Source organism: Dipodomys ordii, unplaced genomic scaffold, assembly GCF_000151885.1.
Source record: "Dipodomys ordii isolate 6190 unplaced genomic scaffold, Dord_2.0 Scaffold59, whole genome shotgun sequence".
Taxonomy (NCBI): Eukaryota; Metazoa; Chordata; class Mammalia; order Rodentia; family Heteromyidae; genus Dipodomys; species Dipodomys ordii.
This window is the reverse complement of record NW_012267275.1, coordinates 2987528-3007679: the sequence shown is the minus strand read 5'-3', so window position 1 is coordinate 3007679 and position 20152 is coordinate 2987528. Positions and strand designations below refer to the sequence as shown.

Here is a 20152-nt window from a genome sequence, read left to right as displayed (position 1 = left end):
CTGAGATAAATCCATTGGAATTACTTTTTTCATTCATTCAACAAACCAAGTGCTGTTCCAAGATACAGGGAAGTAATGGTGTACAAAGCAGGCAGTTCTCTAGTTGCTTACCTTCTAGCATGGGAAAAAAGTCAAATATGTCATATGGTAACAAAAATGCAAGGAGAGAGTTTGATGGCAGTCATGTGTGTATGTGCTGTTTACATCTCGTATTCAGGGAAGGCCTGTAGGAGAAGGGACAGGCAACAGGGACCTGAGGAAGGGACAGATAGTTAGACTTATATATAGCTGAAGATAGTACTCTTTGTTATCCCCCAAGGAAGAACAAGTGCAAAATCTCTGATTCAGGAACCTGATTGATTCCTCTCTTAAATCTCAAGGAGGCCTGTTTACACGAGCAGAATTAGGGACAAGTTGATGAGGGGAAGAAATCATATTGGCACCCAGGTCCAACTGAAGACTTTGAACTTTTACTCTTGGTGAGATGGGAAATCCATAGAGTATTTTGAGCAGCAGTGTATGCAATACAATATGGTATTAACAATTATGTGATAGATTAAAATTGAGTAAAAGCAGAAGATGGCAGAGACTTGGGAAACCATAGCAGGAATGTAAGTAAATATCTTCCTAATCTTATAGGTAGAATAATATTCTTTGTGCTGAAAAACAGATCCCATGTTAAATATCTATTTCTTTATTAAATAATTTAAGTATTTATCAATTCTTCCTGTGCATCTGGACACTAGTTTTCATTCTCATATATTTATGGATGATTTCCTTGAAAACACTTGAGCCTTAAACTGCTGTTGTATAATTTTTGTGGTTTAAAAATCAATTTCATATGTATTTCTCTAACAAATTTGTCATTCTAATTTCATTTTAAGTAAGCCTCACTTTGACCATATAAGCAAAGATTAGAAGTAACTTTAGGTTTCTTAATAACTTGAGAGTGACTTAAATTTTAAAAACCAATAGATCAAAATATAGGTAGATATATAGGTAGGTAGGTAGGTAGGTAGTTAGATAGATAGGTAGGTAGGTAGGTAGATAGATAGCTAGATATCTAGATGATAGATATGATGATATCCTGAAAAAAGATGCTATTACATTCTTCCTGAACCTATCAATACATAGGACTAGATTATGACAACAATGTAAATTATATTCATTTTGTAGAGTATACTTAGGAAAGATGGAAAGTGTTAATGATATTTTTATCTAATATTCAATTCTTCACCATGTTCCAGGTGTTGTTCTAAGTTTATATAGTCACCACTATTCTTCATATTTTTATTTATAGAAAAGTGAACACCAGAGATGTTAGTAACTTGCCCAAAGTCACACAGTTGTTAATTACTGAGACAAGGTTTGAATTTAGACAGTCTGATGCAAGGATCTCTATCCTCTTTAATAGTATACCATTACTATAACTTTCATTTAAAATACATATTAACATACTTCTATGTAGCTCTAAAACATTATTAGTTTTGTTCAAACTTTTTTTTAGTGGTATGGGTTTTAAGCCACTGATTGATCGCATTTTCATATTTGTTTGGTTCTTTCAGCCACTCCTGATGCCACCTAAGGTTTGCTATAACATTTGAATAATTTTTTCCTGTGCTTTCTTTCCATATGATAAACTGCTCTTTATTATATTGGTGGACAGAAGCAGAAACTTTAGGATAGTTTATAATGGAACGAAGCCTCTGATCCAAAGAAGAAGTAAAGTCTGGATATTTTGTAGCAATATTTATTAGTTCATCTGGATCCGTTGAAAGATCTGAAAAAGAAATTAAAGTACTTGTCAAAAGTTACTTTCTAAATTGTTTTTTAAAATATCATTATGACAGATAATGTATTAGAATTTATTTTCATTTCTTCTTACTATAGTAAAAGGAAGGACAACATATAGCCAATATGTGACATAAAGATGTGTTAGTCAACAAACCCATACACATTGGTGGTTCAATAAGACTGTATCACTTAGAGATATCACAGACATCTTAGTTCTATGATTTTGGTATAACAATGAGATAATCTAATGACACATTTAGAATATATCTCCATGATTAAGCAATGTATACACACACACACACATACATACAAACACACACACACAATCTGTATGGGCCTATTTGAAGTGAGGGGCCTGTAGACATACATGGCTTTGCTATGTAAAGTCAGCTAGCATCTCTTCATGAACGAGTAATCCATAAATAAGTCCCATAGAATACAGTGAAGCTGGACATGGTGTAAGAAAACAAATTTAGCTTAAAGATCTAATTGATCTTTTATCCAGCAAGTCCTGAATTGGGCAGCATCCCCCTTAGTGAATTAGAAAAAGTGCTCCCATGAGCTGAGGAGAGGAAGTGAGCTTTATAGGCTGAAAAAAGATGAAGAAAGCAGAAACAAGGAACTTTTCTAGGGTTAACATAGAGGAAACTTCCTTTTTTTGGGTCTGGTAAGTAAACTTCACATCAGTTACACAAATCTCCTGTTTTCTGTAAACATGACCTGTCTTAAAGTTCAGTTTGATTGTTTGGCATTTAGCATGATCGTTCTGGTTGGTCAGTTTTGTTGGGCCCAATGGAGGAGCTCAGTATAAACAACGAGCTCCCATAAATTCCATTTAACCATGGCCATTAAAGGAGTAAAAGATGTTCATTATTTAAGGACAGTAGTTTGGCCCTTAAAGGCTTATTTGGAGTTAACAATTCTGACATTTATAACTAGGAAGAGAACTTAGGGAGAAAAATGTACAATATGGGACAAATAAGTCAGAAACTATTTTTAAAAATTAGTTCCCAGATTAGTGAAGGTGACAGGCATATTTACTGGGGAGAAAAAAGACTGGATTTTGGAGTCAGACCTAGGGTTAAACTCTTAATCCTACTTTTTAGCTTTGAGATTCTGCAAAAGTATCCAAATTTTTCTGTTCCCCTAGTCTCCTTTTCTATAAAAAACAATGAGAATGGTATTGTCTGGAGAGTTGGGATAAACACCAACAATATATGCAGAAAGCCAGGTTCTATAATCAATAGTCATTAATTGTTTAGAACAGATGAAACCCAGTACAATGAATGTTGACTGCAAATGGGAAAATGAAAAGGGGCCAGCAAAAGCAGATCTAAAATTTTGAGGGCACTTTGTCTGATTTTCAAATGATGATTTGTAATGAGGTTGCTCTGTTTTGATTAACCGAAAAATTTCAAATGACATCCTTAATTTTTTTTTTTGCTTTTACTACACATCACAAAGACTGGTGGTTTTATGTATATTTTGTAAGCAAACTGACTAGATTCAAAAATTTACTTTATTGGCCAGTGAATTGGATAATCTTTTCTACTTGCCCCAGCATGAGAATCAACAGATAGTCATTTAATCATGATTACTGAATCTCTGGAGCAATGCTATGTAGACTGGCTAATTACAAATATTATTATACTTAAAAATATATCAACATATCAACAAATTTACCAAAGAGTTGAGGCATTATTGAAACACCATCAGAGTAGGTTATATACTTCCATTGGTTAGTTAGAAGCATATAGGTGGAAGCATTCACATTGCATCCATGGTATTCACTCAGAATCCAGGATGGGCGTAGATTGTCCACATTATGGACATTCTTAAGTCGTTCTGATGACAAGGGCAACAAAGAGTATCCACTCAGGTTCTGAGGCACAGGAATTCCAGCAATACCTTTGAACAAAAATATTTTAAAATAATTCATTCCTTAATTAGTTCAACATTAATAAATGACATAATTTACCTTTTTTAAATTTGACTAGATATTATATGTGGATTTTTCAGTTAAAAGTAATAGAAGCATAGACTAAGACCTTGAAAAATGTCTGACTTAGAAAGAGGTTGCTATTTGTTTGGAACTGCCCTTTTCCTATAGAAAAATTACTATTAATTATAGCTGCATATTTAAGATAGTTCCAAACCAAGTTGGCAATTACCTCCTCGACCCCTTTTCTGGTTTCAATATTTCATAATTTCATGTAAATTTAACTATTTTCAATGAGGAAGAGAGGGAAGTGTTTCATAAATAAATAAATAGTTAAAAACAAACAGAAAGTATGTGAGAAAAAGGATTTATAGATATGAAAATAACTGAGCTCCAGACAGCATTCAGTGTGAAGTAAAAAGAGAGAGTACAAGGGAAAAGGTTGGGTGAGAATAGGTTGGGTAAAGGGACTTTCATGCTCACTAATGAGCCATGACAAGAGAGAGAAGAGGCCTTTGAGGATGGCTGGGAGTCAGGGACCAAATGACATATACTCACATCTATCAGAAATTCTTGTATTCTAGTAAACTTTACTACTTAAGAACATTATATGTTAGGCTTATTCTTATCTGAGTTTTTCCAAAGATGTTTAGAAGACTAAGAAAAGTTTTCTATCAATTAATTTAATAAGTAATAAACTGAAATGGGACTAATCAAATGTTCCTTTTTCCCCATTCATTCAGCAAACCAGGTGCTGTTCCAGATGCAGGGAAGTAACAGTACGCAAAACAAGCAGCTCTTCAAGAGCTTACCGTCAATATGGGAAAAGGGTGAATATGTCACAAGGTAATAAAAATGCAAGGAAGACAGAGACTGATGGCAGGCTTTTAGGTCTGTGTATGTGCTGTTTTATATTTTATAGTCAGGCATGTGTGTATGTGCTGTTTTACAACTTGTTGTTAGAGAAGGCCTTTCCTAGAAAGGACATTCCAACAGTAAACTGAAGAAGGGGTAGAGAATGAGCCCTATAAGATATCTACTTCAGATAGATAAGATAGATACCTTTTTATCCCTAAGGAATAGAAAGTATAAGATCTCTTGATGCAGGAACCTGATTGGATATTCCCTCAAATCCCAAGGGGCTGTTTATAGGAGCAAAAGGAGGTAAACAACTTGTGTCTTGTTTACTCCAGGTCCAACAGAAGGTTATAAACTTTTACTTTAGGGGATTTGGGAAGTTGGTATACCACTTTGAGCAGCACTGTGTGTGACACAGGCTGATGCTAACCATTACATTATAAATAGTCTAAAATTTAGTAAAAGCAGAATGTAGCACAGATTTAGGAAGCCATAGCAGGAGTTCTAGTAAATATCTTTTTAGTCTTTTATAGAGTAATTTTCTTTGTGCTGAAAACAAATCCTAAGTCAAATATCTATATTATTTAAAAAACTTTACTATTTTTTCCTACGCACCAGAAGCTTGTATTTATTCCTCATATATTTATTGATGATTTGTTTGAAAACACTGTAGCTTTAAAGTGCTTTTAGAAAAATCTCTTTGATTTTGGTTTGAAAACATCAATTTCAGCCAGGCACCAATGGCTCAGCTTGTAATCCTAAATACTAAGGAGGCTGATCTGTGGATCATGGTTCAAAGTCAGCCTATGCAGGAAAGTATCTGAGACTTGTATCTCCAGTTAACCACCAAAAAGCTGGAAGTGGAGCTGTGACTCAAGTGGTAGAGTTCCAGCCTTGAGTGGAAAAGCTAAGCGATAGTGCCCAGGCCCTTAATTAAAACCCTAATAATGACACACAAAAAAAATAAAATTAAGAAAAAAAAACAGAAAGGAGGGAAAGTAACAGGGATCTAGGAATGAAGTAAGAAAGTGGCTGAGATATGGATAAATGTAACAAAGTGCTTTAGGATAAAGAGAAATCAGCCAGTAATGACTGAAGAGATTCTAAATTCAGAGATATAACGATATTCAGATATAAAGATATGATATGAAACAAAAGAGAAAAGGAGAGGGCACTAATTTAAATTACCTATAAAGAATTTGATTTGTTAAATAAAGGCAAACACCTCATAACAGAAGATAAAAAGGACTTCTGTCTTTAAGCATGTGTCCTTCATGTTTTAATATTTCTAAAAGTAGAGAAATTTATGTTTGTCTTTCACCAAACTTTTACAAGTTGAGGGTAGTTTTTTAATTGATAGTGCCACAGAACAGAGGACTTACAGTATGTAAATACTAATGAATTTAAAGTATTCAGTTAGATAGAAACCAACCATATATAAAATCCTTCGAATTTGATGATGATATTATTCTAGTATTATCAACAAAATGCTAAGTATTGCAATCTACATGTTGCTGTTCTAGATCTAGAGCTATGCGTGTAGACATTAAGAAACTAGTAAGGAGCTGGGTGCCAGTGGCTCATGCCTGTAATCCTAGCTACTCAGGAAGCTGAGATCTGAGAATCATAGTTTAAAGCCAGCCCAGGCAAGAAAGTCTGTAAGACTCTTATCTCCACTTAACCACCAGAAAACTGGAAGTGGGTGCTAAGGCTCAAATGGTAGAACACTAGCCTTGAGCTAAAGAGCTAAGGGACAGCGTACAGGCCCAGAGTTCAAGAGCCATGACTGACAAAGAAAAAAGAAAAGAAAAAAGAAACTAATACAAAACTAGCAAAAGAATTTTGAGGAAAAATGATGACATTTTCAGATTAAAGGACCTTTCTTACCCTTTACAAATTTAAGAGTCTTAAAGTTGGCAGAATAACCTGGAAAGGAAATGCTTAGATTTTAGGAAGAGGGTAGTCATCCAAATGACATAACAATTATTTAAAAAGTTATGTACCTAAGTATCATAGGTGGTTTACTCTATATAGTCATATCCTGATTATGAATCTATTGAAAGAAAAATGACTAAAGTGAATGAAGGACACTCAAATCTGACAACTACTGTGCTTATTGCTCAGACTATGAACTTTACTTAGAGTTAAATAAGTTGTTCAAAGTGAAAACAAATCATCAGGACCTATGACTACTTTTCTCATTCATTCTTCAGCATTGTTACAAAGGAATATTTACTTACCAAGCATAGTAGGGTAAATATCTACAAGAGAAACTGCATTTGATACTTGGTGGTTGGCCTTAATTCCTGGTCCCATCATCACAAGTGGAATATGGGCACTAGCTTCATACATGCTCATTTTATAAAACTGCCGATGTTCCATTGCCAGCTCTCCGTGGTCTGCAGTATAGATGACAATAGTATTTTGAAGAAGTTCTAGCTCGCGAAGAGTCACAACAACTTCACCTACAATGAAATCAAGATAAATCTATTAATCTGTGTTTAGTTCATGTTTTATTCTACCACATTAAGTTTAAGTAATTCTGCCCTATAAGTTTGGAATGATACATAAATTTGTCAGAATACTTTTTTTTTCAGTACTAGCGTTGAACATAAGCCCCTGTGCTTATGGTAGGCAGACACTTTACCACTGAGCTATACTTCTAGCTCTTTTTTGCACTTATTTTTCCTTCAGGCATGTGCTTATGCTGTCCTCCACCTACTACACACTTCCCACTGTAGCTCAAATGTCCAAGCATATGACACCATACCCAGTTTCTTCCATTGAGACAGTCTTACTAATTTTTCTGCTGAAACAGGCTTAGAACTGTGATCCTCTCTATTTCAGCTTGCCACATAGCCAGGATGGCAGGTGCATACCACACTGACTATGTGTTGGTTGAGAACAGAGCTCATGTTGTATGCTGGGGTGGACCTTGAACTATGATCTTCCCAACTTCAGCCTCCCACGTAGCTAGGATTATAGGTGTGAGCCACCAATGCCCAGATTTCAGGATGCTTCTTAAGATGTATATGATGCATAGGTATAGTCAACTACAGTTAGCCCAACCTCCTATAAGATGTATATGACTGCAGTTATAATAACAATATTGTAATCTGTGGTGTTTACACTCATTCCTTAAATATTATCCAGTACTTACTATGTGCCAGCCACTATGGATGAAATGCTAGGCACCAAAGAAGCAATGCTGATCAAAATTGAAGGTTGCTGCCCTCATGAGGAGACAAACAGTATACAAGTAAACAGAAAACAATGAATATTAAGGTATAAACAATATAAAATGTAGATTAAATAGAATTATGAGTCTGGTTTACTGGGAAAGACATTTTTGATGAGGTATAATTTGAGATGAAAGCTAAAGATTGAGAATGAGTCACAGACAGAGCAAAGGAAAGAACATTCTAGGTGAGAATGTAAAGGCACTGATATGAAGAGCTTAGCATGTTTTCTATTAACAAATGTTCATGTTTCTCTCTGTCTCTGTCCTTCTCTCTCTTTCTCTCTGGTACTACTGGGTTTGATTGTTGGGCCTCACTTGCTAGGCAGGAGCTCTGCCACTGAGCCATATCTTTAGCTCTAAGGTATAATTCTTGGGAGTATTCAATATGATGCCCCAGGAAGTACCTAGAACTAAATGCTTTTTTTTTTTTTGGTCTGGTTGTGGGGCCTGAACTCTGGGCCTGGGCGCTGTCCCTCAGCTCTTCAGGTCAAGGCTAGCACTCTACCACTTGAGCCACAGCGCCACTTCCGGCTTTTTTTTTTTTGCTTATGTGGTGCTGAGGAATCGAACCCAGAGCCTCAGGCATGCAAGGCAAGCGCTCTACAACTGAGCCACCTTCCCAGCCCCACTAAATGCTTCTTAAACAAGCACAATGAATAATAATATAATTTGGTCACCAGATCAATGTCCCTTTAAGCGGAAAAATATATTCCATAAACTTTGTAACTTAAAATAAGTAAATTGATAATTTTTCCCTGAAAATTGCTTTAACAGTAGTATTATTTTCACACTCCCTGTAGCAGCCATTAAATATGCAGTATTTCATCTTAGTAGATATGAATGGATTGTTGCAAGCTTTTAAAACCAATTTCTTTTTTGTTTAATTGGTTGTGGGGCCTGAACTTTGGACCTGGGTGCTGTCCCTGAGCTCTTCAGCTCAAGGTTATCACTTTACCACTTGAACCACAGCACCACTCCTGGCTTTTCTGCTTATGTTGTACTGAGGAATTGAACCCAGGGCCTCATGCATGCTAGACAAGCACTCTACCACTGAGCCACCTTCCAAGTTCCTTAAAACCAATTTCTAAGACACAAACATTCCTTAACAGGAGACTATATCAGTGAAGTACAAGTCAACAGATGTTATGGATTTATGACTAAAGATGTTTACCTAAAGCCTTACTTGTATAGATTACTAGGAAAGTCCTTATGGCCCTTTAAATATACTTGTACTTAATGCATGTACTTATAACTATAAATATCACAGTTATAAAGATTATAACTTACTCATTTTTTAATTTCTTCTGTATGATTTTTCTTTTCCTTCCTTCCTTCTTTCCTTCCTTCCTTCCTTCCCTCCCTCCCTCCTTCCTTCCTTCCTTTCCTTTCTTCCTTCCTTCCCTCCTTTTTCCTTCCAGTAGTTGTGCTAAGGAGTTGCCTGTTCACCCAATAAATGTTTCAAAAATTAAAAATCCAGTCTGTTTACTCCAGTGTTTAGTCTTCATGGAAGAGGTGCTACCCAAACTTTACTAGTGCGGTTATGCCAACTTGTGGCAAAATAAATTAAATGATGGTAGGATTAAAAAAACCTGCTACGTCCCTCCCCCACAGTATAACCCCTACTTTCACTGTATTTGATGTCAGTAAAATTTGTGGAGGGGAAGGGGAAAAACAAGTCATTTAAATAAGGATACAGGCTGTCATGTTGAAAACGAACTTTACAACTTTGGTGTGGGGGGGGAGGTTTGGGGGGTGGTGGTGGGGGGAGGCTGGGAAGGGATGGGAAGGGGAAACAAAGGAGGAGGTTACAATGCTTGATAAGAAATGTACTCATTATCTTGCCCATGTAATTGTAACCCCTCTGTACAGTATTTTCACAATAAAAAATAAAAAAAATAAAAAAAATCTAAAAAAAACCCAAAAAACAAAAAAAAACCCTGCTACGTAAAAAAAAAAGATTTCTCATATGAATAAAACTGTTCATAATGCTACAACTGAATAGGAAAAATTCTACTATAATCATTTTATATAGGTATGTTTGGTTTTTGAACTAATCTTGAGTCTGAATGACAGAAATTCAATATGATTCTGGTTCAGAATCACATGGGGAGATTGACTTCAGCTTCAGTTAAGCCTTGTTCTGAAGTCTAACAGGTCTCAGGAAAATGGATTTTCTACAAGTATTACAAGTTAGAAGGAGTCACAAGACTAAGTTAATTTTCTTGTTCCTCAGAAACTAGGCTGAGCTACCTATCATATGTGAGCCTTCTTCAGCTAAATGCTGATACCTCTTTAAGGTCAATATAAAGTTTTGTTTCAAGTAAATGTTAACTTTCTATGACTATATCTGAACAAAGCTGAACATTTTTATGAATCAAGGGACTTATAAATAATTAAGATGGAGCTTTCTATTCAACTATTAATTCATGTTATTCAATTATTTTGTGCCAGTATTTTTTGTTGTTGTTGGTCATGGGGCTTGAACTCTGGGCCTGGGTACTGTACCTGAGCTCTTCAGCTCAAAGTGAGCACTCTACCACTTGAGCCACAATGCCACTCCTAGTTTTCTGGTGGTTAACTGGAGATAAGAGTCTCATGGACTTTCCTGCTCAGGCTGGCTTTGAACTGTGATCCTCAGATCTCAGCCTCCTGAGTAGCTAGGATTACAGGTGTGAGCCACCGGCCGCCTGGCTTGTCCCAGTACTTTTATAGTTTTAAGTTTGAGGTATCTAAGCAACTGTTATAAGAAAAATCTGAAGATATTCCTGCAAGTCCCAACCAGCACAATCAGTTTGTGGAAAAGGATTATATTTTCTTCATGTAACTGCTTATTATTTTACCTACCAAGCATGGCATCTGTCTCAGCACACATAGCATAATAATATGCTCTAATATTCTTGATTTCTTTGTCTGTAAACTCCCCAGTGCAGTTTTTTGTATAAGAAGAGTAATAATCTACAGGGTGCATTTCTGAAAAAGGCAACCACTTTGGCATTTTGATGGCCTGGGCAGTTACCTAAAAAGGGAAGGAAAACAATAAACTTACTTATACTTGCAAAGTCATCATACCTTCCCTCCAACAAGTATCTTTGGAAGACTTCTACTGATAACAGTAGAAAAGAATATTTATGAAGTATGTGAGGAAAAGGACAGGAAAATTATAAAGAAGGAATAAATAGTAAATATAGTTGAGTGTTCTTTCATTTGCATTTGTGATTAGACTAGAACTGTCTGGAATTTAGTTAAGCCTTACTCTAAAGGATCTAGGGAGAATCGACTTGTCTCACAATGATAAATCCACATGAATTTACAAAGGATAATCAAAAAGAATTGTTTAACAAGGGCAAATATGAACTGAAAACTAATAAGACTGGTAATGAAATTCAAAAATATAAATGAAATTATAGAAAGATGTCTGACTTGATTATGTTGACACTGCCACTATCTATAGTAGAGATAAATAACTCATAAAAAAGGGGATAAAAGATGCTACAGAGGGGACATTGGTAAAAATGTTCACATTCAAGGGACCCTCAAACATACATTAACACTGAAAGTGATCCAAATATAGAAAGGAATATGGTTTTGGCCCTTTGCCAAGTCATAGAAAAGATGATGACTCACTATCATATATCACACCATGAAAAGTCAAGCATTTGCTCAAAATACTCTTGGGTAAGTATTTAACAAAAACAACAGCAAAAACCAAACCAAAACAAATAGCTGCAAACAATTTAAATCTCAGTGTTTAATGTTTTCAGTACAGTAGGCAAAACAAATACTTGTTTTATTGTTTGTCTTACAAAAAAATAGAATGATTGTAGTTGTTTTGACACATTTTTATACATTTTAGAGAAAGGCTCAATTCTTCCATTGACAAGATCACTTTGTAGTTCCATGGTCATTTTTATGATTCTTAATTTTGCAAACTGAGAATTTCCTTAAGAATGTGCTTCTGGGGCTGGGAAGTTGGCTCAGGGGTAGAGCGCTTGCCTTGCATGCCTGAGGCCCTGGGTTCGATTCCTCAGCACCACATAAGCAAAAAGAAAAGAGCCAGAAGTGGTGCTGTGGCTCAAGTGGTAGAGAGCTAGCTTTGAGCTGAAGAGGTAAGGGACAGCGCTCAGGCCCAGAGTTCAGGCCCCATGATCGGACCCCCCCCAAAAATATATATATAAAAAAGAATGTCTTTCTGTTCTTATTTTTATAGACACACCACATATAAATGTATTTAATTCAGAAGATTTGTTTTTGTGTGTTTTATTTTTGTTTTGTTTTTTTGGTGCAGATTCTGAGTACTGTCCCAGGGTTTTTTTTGTTTTGTTGATCGTGGGACTTGAACTCTGGGCCTGAGCGCTGTCCCTCAGCTCTTCAGCTCAAGGCTAGTGCTCTACCACTTGAGCCACAGCGCCACTTCCAGCTTTTTTCTTTTTGCTTATGTGGTGCTGAGGAATTGAACCCAGGGCCTCATGCATGCAAGGCTAGTGCTCTACCACTTGAGCCACAGCACCACTTCTTGTTCCTGAGTTTTTTTGCTCAAGGGTAGTGCTCCCACTTGAGTCACAGCTCCACTTCTTAGTTTTTTGTTTTTGGTTAATTAGAGATAAGGGTCTCATGGACTTTCCTGCCCAGGCTGGCTTTGAACCACAATCCTCAGATCTCAGCCACCTGAGCAGCTAGAATTATAGGCATGAGCCACTGGTGCTTGGCTAGGTTTCTGAGTTTTAACACTTAATTCAGTAAAATTGTCCCTTCTTATTTTTTTGTGGGAGGGGGAAGCGGGGACTAGAACCAGAGTTTAAATTCAGGGCCTTATTCAGTTTGTTTAACAAACTAGTTAAGATTAAATATATAGTTTTCATATTTCCTTTAAAGGTGCTTAGAGGAACAATAAGCTAATCCCAATAAGCTTCAGATATAAAATGAGCTTCTCATTTTGAGCGCACAGTGTACTTACTTTGTCAAGCCAATAAAGAGATGTGTGAAATGTTGAAGATCCATAGTTTTCTCCTGAAGATGGTGAAGGGTATGGGTGTGGTAAATTTAACCCCAAGTAAAGGACAAATGGTTTAGAGTTATTTTTTGCTTCTGTTCTTAACCAATTTATTGCTTTGTCTGTATTCGTCCAGTCCTTTTCCATCACTCTTACTTCAGTCTTATTGGGAATAAGATTAACCATTGGCCTGCCTTCTTGTCTAAGTAAAAAAGAAACATCTCTTGTCCATGCTTCTACACGATTACTGGAGGAACAAAAAGATATACAGTAAGGTATTAAAAAGGCTTAAAAGCTGACTGCACGCATCTAGGAAAACAACAATGAAAACAATTTTAAGACTCAGTTCTTCAAATATTAGAATACTTATGTTAGATCTCTGTTGAAAATTAAATTAAAAAACCAGGGGAAAAAAGAGTCAAATATTTTCTTCTATGTTCTTTGAAACTAATAAGTACTTACTTATTAGTTATTACTTATTGTTCATTTTTTTAGAGCAAGATATTTAATCAAACAAAAAATGTTATCTTTTTCCTTATAAATTGAAATTTCTAGTATTTTCACTCTTTTCTTTCAGAAGATAGTATTTCCGGTCAGTTATATTTTCTTTCCACCATCAAAACTTTATATAATCTAAAAATCTTACTGACTTAGTATACTTCATACTTCTAAAATCGTTCAATAAATTCAACTTGTAAATCTTTAGCTTGTTTTATATACTATTTGATATATTTCAATGTCTTAAGTCTATATAGCTGGCATAATTGCTAAGGAAGTATACCAGGGAATTTTTTTTGGGGGGGTCAGTCATGGGGCTTGAACTCTGGGCCTGAGAGCTGTCCCTCAGCTCTTCAGCTCAAGACGAGTGCTCTGCCACTTGAGCTATAGCACCACTTCCAGATACCAGGGAATTTATAAGAAAATTGGTTTTATAAGTAAGTTTCAGTTAACAAAAGTTTTGTAAATTTCAGCTGACTTCTCAAGAGCTCTATAAACTTGGAAAGAATTTTGAAAATCCAGTAAGGAACACATAAAATGTCTATTTCATATTAAAATATAATATTCCATTTAAGAGAAATTTTAACCCACTCAAAATGACTAATGACCTATGAATGTTAAACCAAAGTTATAAGATTTTCCTTTTTTATTTGCTTACCAAAGAGAGGTAGAGAATCCTAAAGAACTATAATGTAACATTCAGTATGTTTTGATAAAAATGAAACCTAGGTTTTAGAGAATTATATCTAACATACTAATTAATTTTAACAGATGGGAGATCCTAAAATAGGATTTTAAAAATAAAGTTTATCATGTTATCAAAACAATATGACATTAGTTTCTCAGTCTTTTGTGTAACTCATTGCTGAAATTTCACTATGTTACTATTAGAGTGGGACTTTAGGGTAAGAACTCTAGGGGTTTAAGAAAAAACAGTGTACACTGACATGTGTAGGAACCAAAGTGCTTGTTTTAGACAGTGGAGAAGTGTTTATACTGGAAACTATAATAGAAATTATGGCAAGATGCAAACTTGTTACGAATGCAAACTAGCTGATGATCTTTGGATTAACTCCATGTCCTGATTGTATTGGTAGTGTATCCAGATGACCCTCTTGATACAGTCAAGAGTGAATCCACACTAGCATACATGAAGATCTTCTAACCTTGAAAGATAGTGGTATTAACCAACATGTATTTTTTTTGGTCACAGCAATGAAGGAATGTGATTTCATTTAACCTTTTTGATAGTAAATTTATCATCTGTTTCCAGGTTTTTAAAAATATTTCTCTGTTGTGAGATACTTTTAACCAAGGTCTCTGTTATGATTTCAATCTTAAATGTTCTCCAAAGGTCTAGATACTAAAGGCTTGGTTGTCAACTCTTGGTGCATTCACTTGAAAGATATACTGGGGCCCTGGCCTCTTTCTTCCCTCTCTCTACTTACTGGTCATATGCTCCTATCATAATATTATGGCTTGCCACTGGGCTGAGGCAATGGAACCAATTGACCATGAACTAAAACCTCCGAAACCATTAGCCAAAAAGAAATCTTTCCTCCTTTTAAGTTGCTTGATTCTGATTTCAGTGATAGAAATTTGCCTACCACAGTCCCCTTAAAAATGAAAATGCTCAACTCAGGTTAGTTTTGCTTATTTTATCATTATGACTAGATACAAAATTTGGTTTTTGGCTTCTTACTAAATAGTTTTGATTTATTCCTTGTTACTACAAGTGGAAAATAAAAATTATGTAACACAACCAATTAGTTATTGCATAAATTTATACAAATGCCACTGCTGTGTCAGGTGCCAAATTTTACTGCTCTAACATGGGATATAGTGAGTTTACAAGCACAGGATTAATTTACATAGTAACAATCACCTCCAAAAAATGCTAAAACTGATGATAAGAATAACTTTTTTCAACACAAAGTAGGAACCTAGACAAATATTCAGCTAAGACTTCCATGAAGACAGTGAGCTAACTCAGATGCCTCACACTTTCACATTTCTGTACATCCTGTGTTCTTCTTCCCTTTCCATGTCCTCCCCCTCTCATCTCTCTCCTTCCTGTCTCTTTGTCTCATTGTTATTGTTGGAATTGCAGCTATGTGTTTCCAGTAAGCTTCTTGCATAGAAAAATGACAGTTCTGAAAAAAATGCCCTTGTAAGTTTCAATATCACACTAATTCTATGAGAGAAAAGGGATTCATTTTTTCCTCTTCAGTGCTCTTCTCTCTTCTTCTGTGAGAAACATGCCATTTAAAAAAAGATTTCAAGGCTGTCTTGTATCTATTTTAATATGAATTCTCAAATAATGTTTAACTTCACCAACCTTGGCAGATTAAAGTTAGAATATCACTTTCAATGTACATTATTTAGGCATACATGCTTTCTCATTGATTAATTTCATTAATTCTACTAACTTTCACTTTTAGTGAACTTATAGCAACCCATGCTCTTTCTTCTTGTTTTTTTTGTAGATATGATGAAATTAAGAATTTTTTCTATTTAATAGTAATAATATGTCAATTACATACTTTATGTTGATTTTATATTTTTCTCATAAGAATAATATATTTCAAATGAGAGTTTTGTTTGCCTTTATGTAGAAGATACTCATATATACTTGAACATATCAACTTGAGCAACTATAACATTTCAAAGTTTCAAAACGTTTGCTTTTGATATTCTGCAGGAAATACTACCTGGAAAAAATGCCATAAACTCTTAAAGATCAAAATGGAAGAGTATCCTTAGTAAATATGTCATTAGGAGAATTTTCCAGGCAGTTTCTATAAGAGAGGTGTCATCATGTCCCTAGTTCTTGCTAAAGAGGAGACCTAGATAGACTTATTATGTGGAAGTTTATTCCCCTTCTAGCCTATCAACTGTTGAGGGAAACTATTCTGAGGACTAGGTCCTTATATCCTTAACCTGATCAGCAATCATAATGTATCTGGCATCAAATATAGCTTAGGACTATCATTTGTTTTTACAGAATTTCAATTAAGAAAGAAAAAAATAATCCAGTAATGGCCAGTTATCCAGAAAGCACCATGAGGTAGACAGAGTCACAAAGATGAATGGGACTTGAGCCTAAAGGATCATGTAGGTTACCATTACAGTTAGAAGTGCCGTAACTGAGAAAAAGACCCAGAAGAAAGGAGAGGAGTAAATCGATACTCCTGCTAATGACAGAATTAATACCTCCGTAGTCCTTCCTACTGAGGTCATTACAGCTGTACTGGATTCAAAATTACTTGTCTTTGATTGACAATCCAGATCCCCTTTGATTGCAAGCAAATATATACATTATGATCATGTATTCTCTATCCGGAACAATCACCTGTCTAATGTAGGTGGGCTCAAGGACTGTTATCTCAACTTAAAGAATTTTACAAAGGTCTTGGGGCATAATTCAGTGGAAGACCACTTGAGTGGTCTTGAGTTTTATCTATAACACCCTAAATAAAAATGCATGAGCATGCACACACACAAAACCTTAATAAAAATAATTAACAGGTTCAGCATACTATACTGAATGAAAATCTCATTCAAGTTTCAGAATAGAAGAGTTACAAAAGGTATGGATTTGCCATGTACCAGTAGCTTACATCTATAATTACAACTACTCAAGAGGCTGAGAAATGAGGAATTCTCTTCAAAGCCAGCCCAGGTATCTGTAAGACTTTTATCTCCAATTAACCACCAGAAAATTAGGAGTGGAACTAAAATGCCAGTTTTGAGCCAAAAGGCTAAAGAACAGTGCCTAGGCTCTGAGTTCAAGCCCCAATACTGGCACAAAGAATAAAATAAAGGTAGACAAAAAAAGGTAGACATGCTTCAAATTAGTAAGAGATTTCATTGTTAAGAAATTAGATTAGCTCTAGCTATGTTAATTTACCTATGCATCTTTAGATATTTTTATCATTCCTTTTTTTTCTGGGGTTTGAACTCAGGGCCTATGTTTACTAGGCAGGCACTCAACTATTTAAGCCAAGTCCCAATCCCTTAACATTGCTCTCTTAAAGGTACAAAAAGGAGTCTGAAAATTCTCATCCAACCCTTACAGAGTAAGGGCCTTACTTTAAAAATAATCACCATTTGAACATTTCTATCTATGCATATAAAGCATCTTGATCCGAATCCAGAACTAACAAGCTTCAATGTTCCATTTTCACACTTATATAGTATTTGACCTTGACCCTCTCCATTTGCCTACCCCTTGCCACAGTGTCTTTTGAAATTGTACATTTCAGGTTCCTACCAGAAAAAGAAGTACTACAAAGAAATCTGGAGACTTGAGATGGGGAAGATGATGGTTTTAGGCTAAACCAAGCAAAAAAAATGTTAGTGAGACCAAGTCATCAAATAAACTGTGTGTACTGGCACATACCTGTAATCTCAGCTACATAGAAGACATAGAAGGCAAGTACAGGGCTGCCTGAGTTCGAACTCCTGTATTACAAAAAAAAAAAAAAAAAAAAAAACAAAAAAAAAAAAAAAATCCAAAGCAAAGCAAAACAAACAAAAAAAAAAACTAAAGAAAAGCTGGAGCCAGAGTCTTCATGCTAAATGCAATGTAATGTAATCAATCTAAAAGCCAACTGGAGGGATGGAAAAGCTAGTTATAGAAAAAGAAGGTAACCTTTAGAAATGGCAAAATCCTATCAATTAAGAAATTAAATGGGCGGGCACTGGTGGTGGCTCACACCTATAATCCTAGCTACTCAGGAGGCTGAGATCTGAGAATGGCAGTTTGAAGCCAGGCTGGGCAGGACAGTCTGTGAGACTTTTATCTCCAATTAACCACAAGAAAACTGGAAATTGAGTGTCACAGTCCAAGCTCTGAGTTCAAGCCCCATGACCAAGACAACCACCACCACCACCACCAAAAGAAATTAAATGGGCTTAAAATATTTCATTGAAAATAATTATGGAGCCAGATACCAGTGGCTCAAGTCTATAAACCTAGCTATTAAGGAGGCTAAGATCTGAGGATTGCTATTCTAAGCTAGGCAAGCAGGAAAGTCCATGAGACTATGAGGCTCTTATTTCTAATTAGCCACCAAAAAAAAAAAAAAAAGTGCCAGAAGTGGAGCTGTGGCTCAAGTGGGAGATTGCTAGCCTTGAATAAAAAGTTCCAGCCCCAGGATGGCACAAAACCCAAACCAAAGAAACCTGAATCAAACACGAAACAAAAAAAGAAAGTAATTATGGGAGTTGATCACATCACAAAAAGCAGGTTCACTGATAAACAGAAGAAAAATGGAACCATTCTAAAGTTATTATAGTTATTATTTTATAGAACAAAAACTATAGATCTTCATTCTCAAATCTTACTTAGGTCATTCAATGAAATGTAAAGGCTGTTTTCTGCCATCTGTCTCAGCCTGCTATTCAAGTCCTCACATAATCTTCAGAGCTTTACTTTTCATTGGTTTCTGATGGGAACGCTGGCTCATCTAATGCCCTTAAAAAAAAATCTGTGCTTTCCTACTTGGATGTCATTGTTTTGAGGTTTCTTTTTGTTGTTCTCTATTTGAACCAACTGATGTTCTACGTCTATGAGCACCCAGCAAGTCTATAATGCTACTAATTATAAGACACACTCATACCCACATATATGTATTTCATATGTCATTAAAACCATAAGAAAAAAACTGCAGGGGCTAGGAAGGTGGCTCAGTGGTAGAGCGCTTGCCTTGCAATGCATGAGGCCCTGGGTTCGATTCCTCAGCACCACATAAGCAAAAAGAAAAAGCCAGAAGTGGCACTGTGGCTCAAGTGGTAGAGCACTAGCCTTGAGCTGAAGAGCTGAGGGACAGCGCCCAGGCCCAGAGTTCAGGCCCCACAACCGGACCCCCCGCCCCCCCCAAAAGAAAAAACTGCAGTAGAACATTTATCAACTTTAAGTTGGCAAAGTTAGCTAAGTTTGATGTATTAAACTTTAGTAATTAAATTACAAAAAAACCCCAAGAAATATAATGAGGATGTGGGAGAGTTTTCAGCAAGTGATGTTATATTAGACAAGGCTGAGGATGTAGCTCAGTGCAGAGTGCTTGTCTGGCATGAATGAGGCACTGTGTTCAGTCCCAGCACTATTTCTGCTAAGATTTTGCTAGTCATCAGAAATGAGAGCTTTAAATAATAAAAGAAACAAAACAAAGGACACCACAGCTCTTCCACTACCATAAAAGATTATGTTGAGGATGTACCCAGAATAACACATGCTGCTCCAGATACTAAATTAAGAGCCTCTATAACCACCTCTTAAGCAAATAAGGCTGCTCCAAAGGATAGGTTCTTAACCTTTTTGGAAATATAACATGTATAAAATCTGTTAAGTTTCATAGATTTCTATGAAACTCACAAAACAAGGGCTGGGAAGGTGGCTCAGTGGTAGAGCACTTGCCTTGCATGCATGAGGCCCTGGGTTCGATTCCTCAGCACCACAGAAGCAGAAAAAAAGCCGGAAGTGGCGCTGTGGCTCAAGTGGTAGCGCACTAGCCTTGAGCTGAAGAACTGAGGGATAGCACCCAGGCCCAGAGTTCAGGTCCCATGACTGGACCCCCCCCAAAAAAAGAAAAGAAAAGAGAGAAAGACAGAAAGAAAGAAAGAAAGAAAGACAGAAAGAAAGAGAAACAGAGACAGAGAGTTAGAGATAGCAAAATAAAAGCTTAAAAAGAAACTCACAAAACAAACGCATACCTGGCTATAATGTTAGGCTAGTCAAAGTCTGCCTCAGCTTCTTAATGTGTCCCAGTTGAGAACTGCAAACCGAGGGCTACCCCAGATATCTGGGAGCAGTTAAAATTTCTCAACT

General features: G+C 36.0%; 1 protein-coding gene across 1 annotated transcript in view; it reads right to left on the bottom strand.

Annotated features, from left to right (window-relative positions):
* Positions 1-1009: 1009 nt before the first annotated feature.
* Positions 1010-20152, bottom strand: part of Arsk (arylsulfatase family, member K) — a 30033-nt gene continuing 10890 nt past the window's right edge. The window contains exons 4-8 of the mRNA XM_013022085.1: positions 12787-13069; positions 10677-10848; positions 6832-7056; positions 3478-3702; positions 1010-1780 (exon numbers count right to left, since the gene is read on the bottom strand). Of these exons, the coding sequence (XP_012877539.1) occupies positions 1482-1780; positions 3478-3702; positions 6832-7056; positions 10677-10848; positions 12787-13069 (1204 nt within the window). The 3' untranslated portion in view covers positions 1010-1481. The remainder of the gene's footprint in view (positions 1781-3477; positions 3703-6831; positions 7057-10676; positions 10849-12786; positions 13070-20152) is intronic.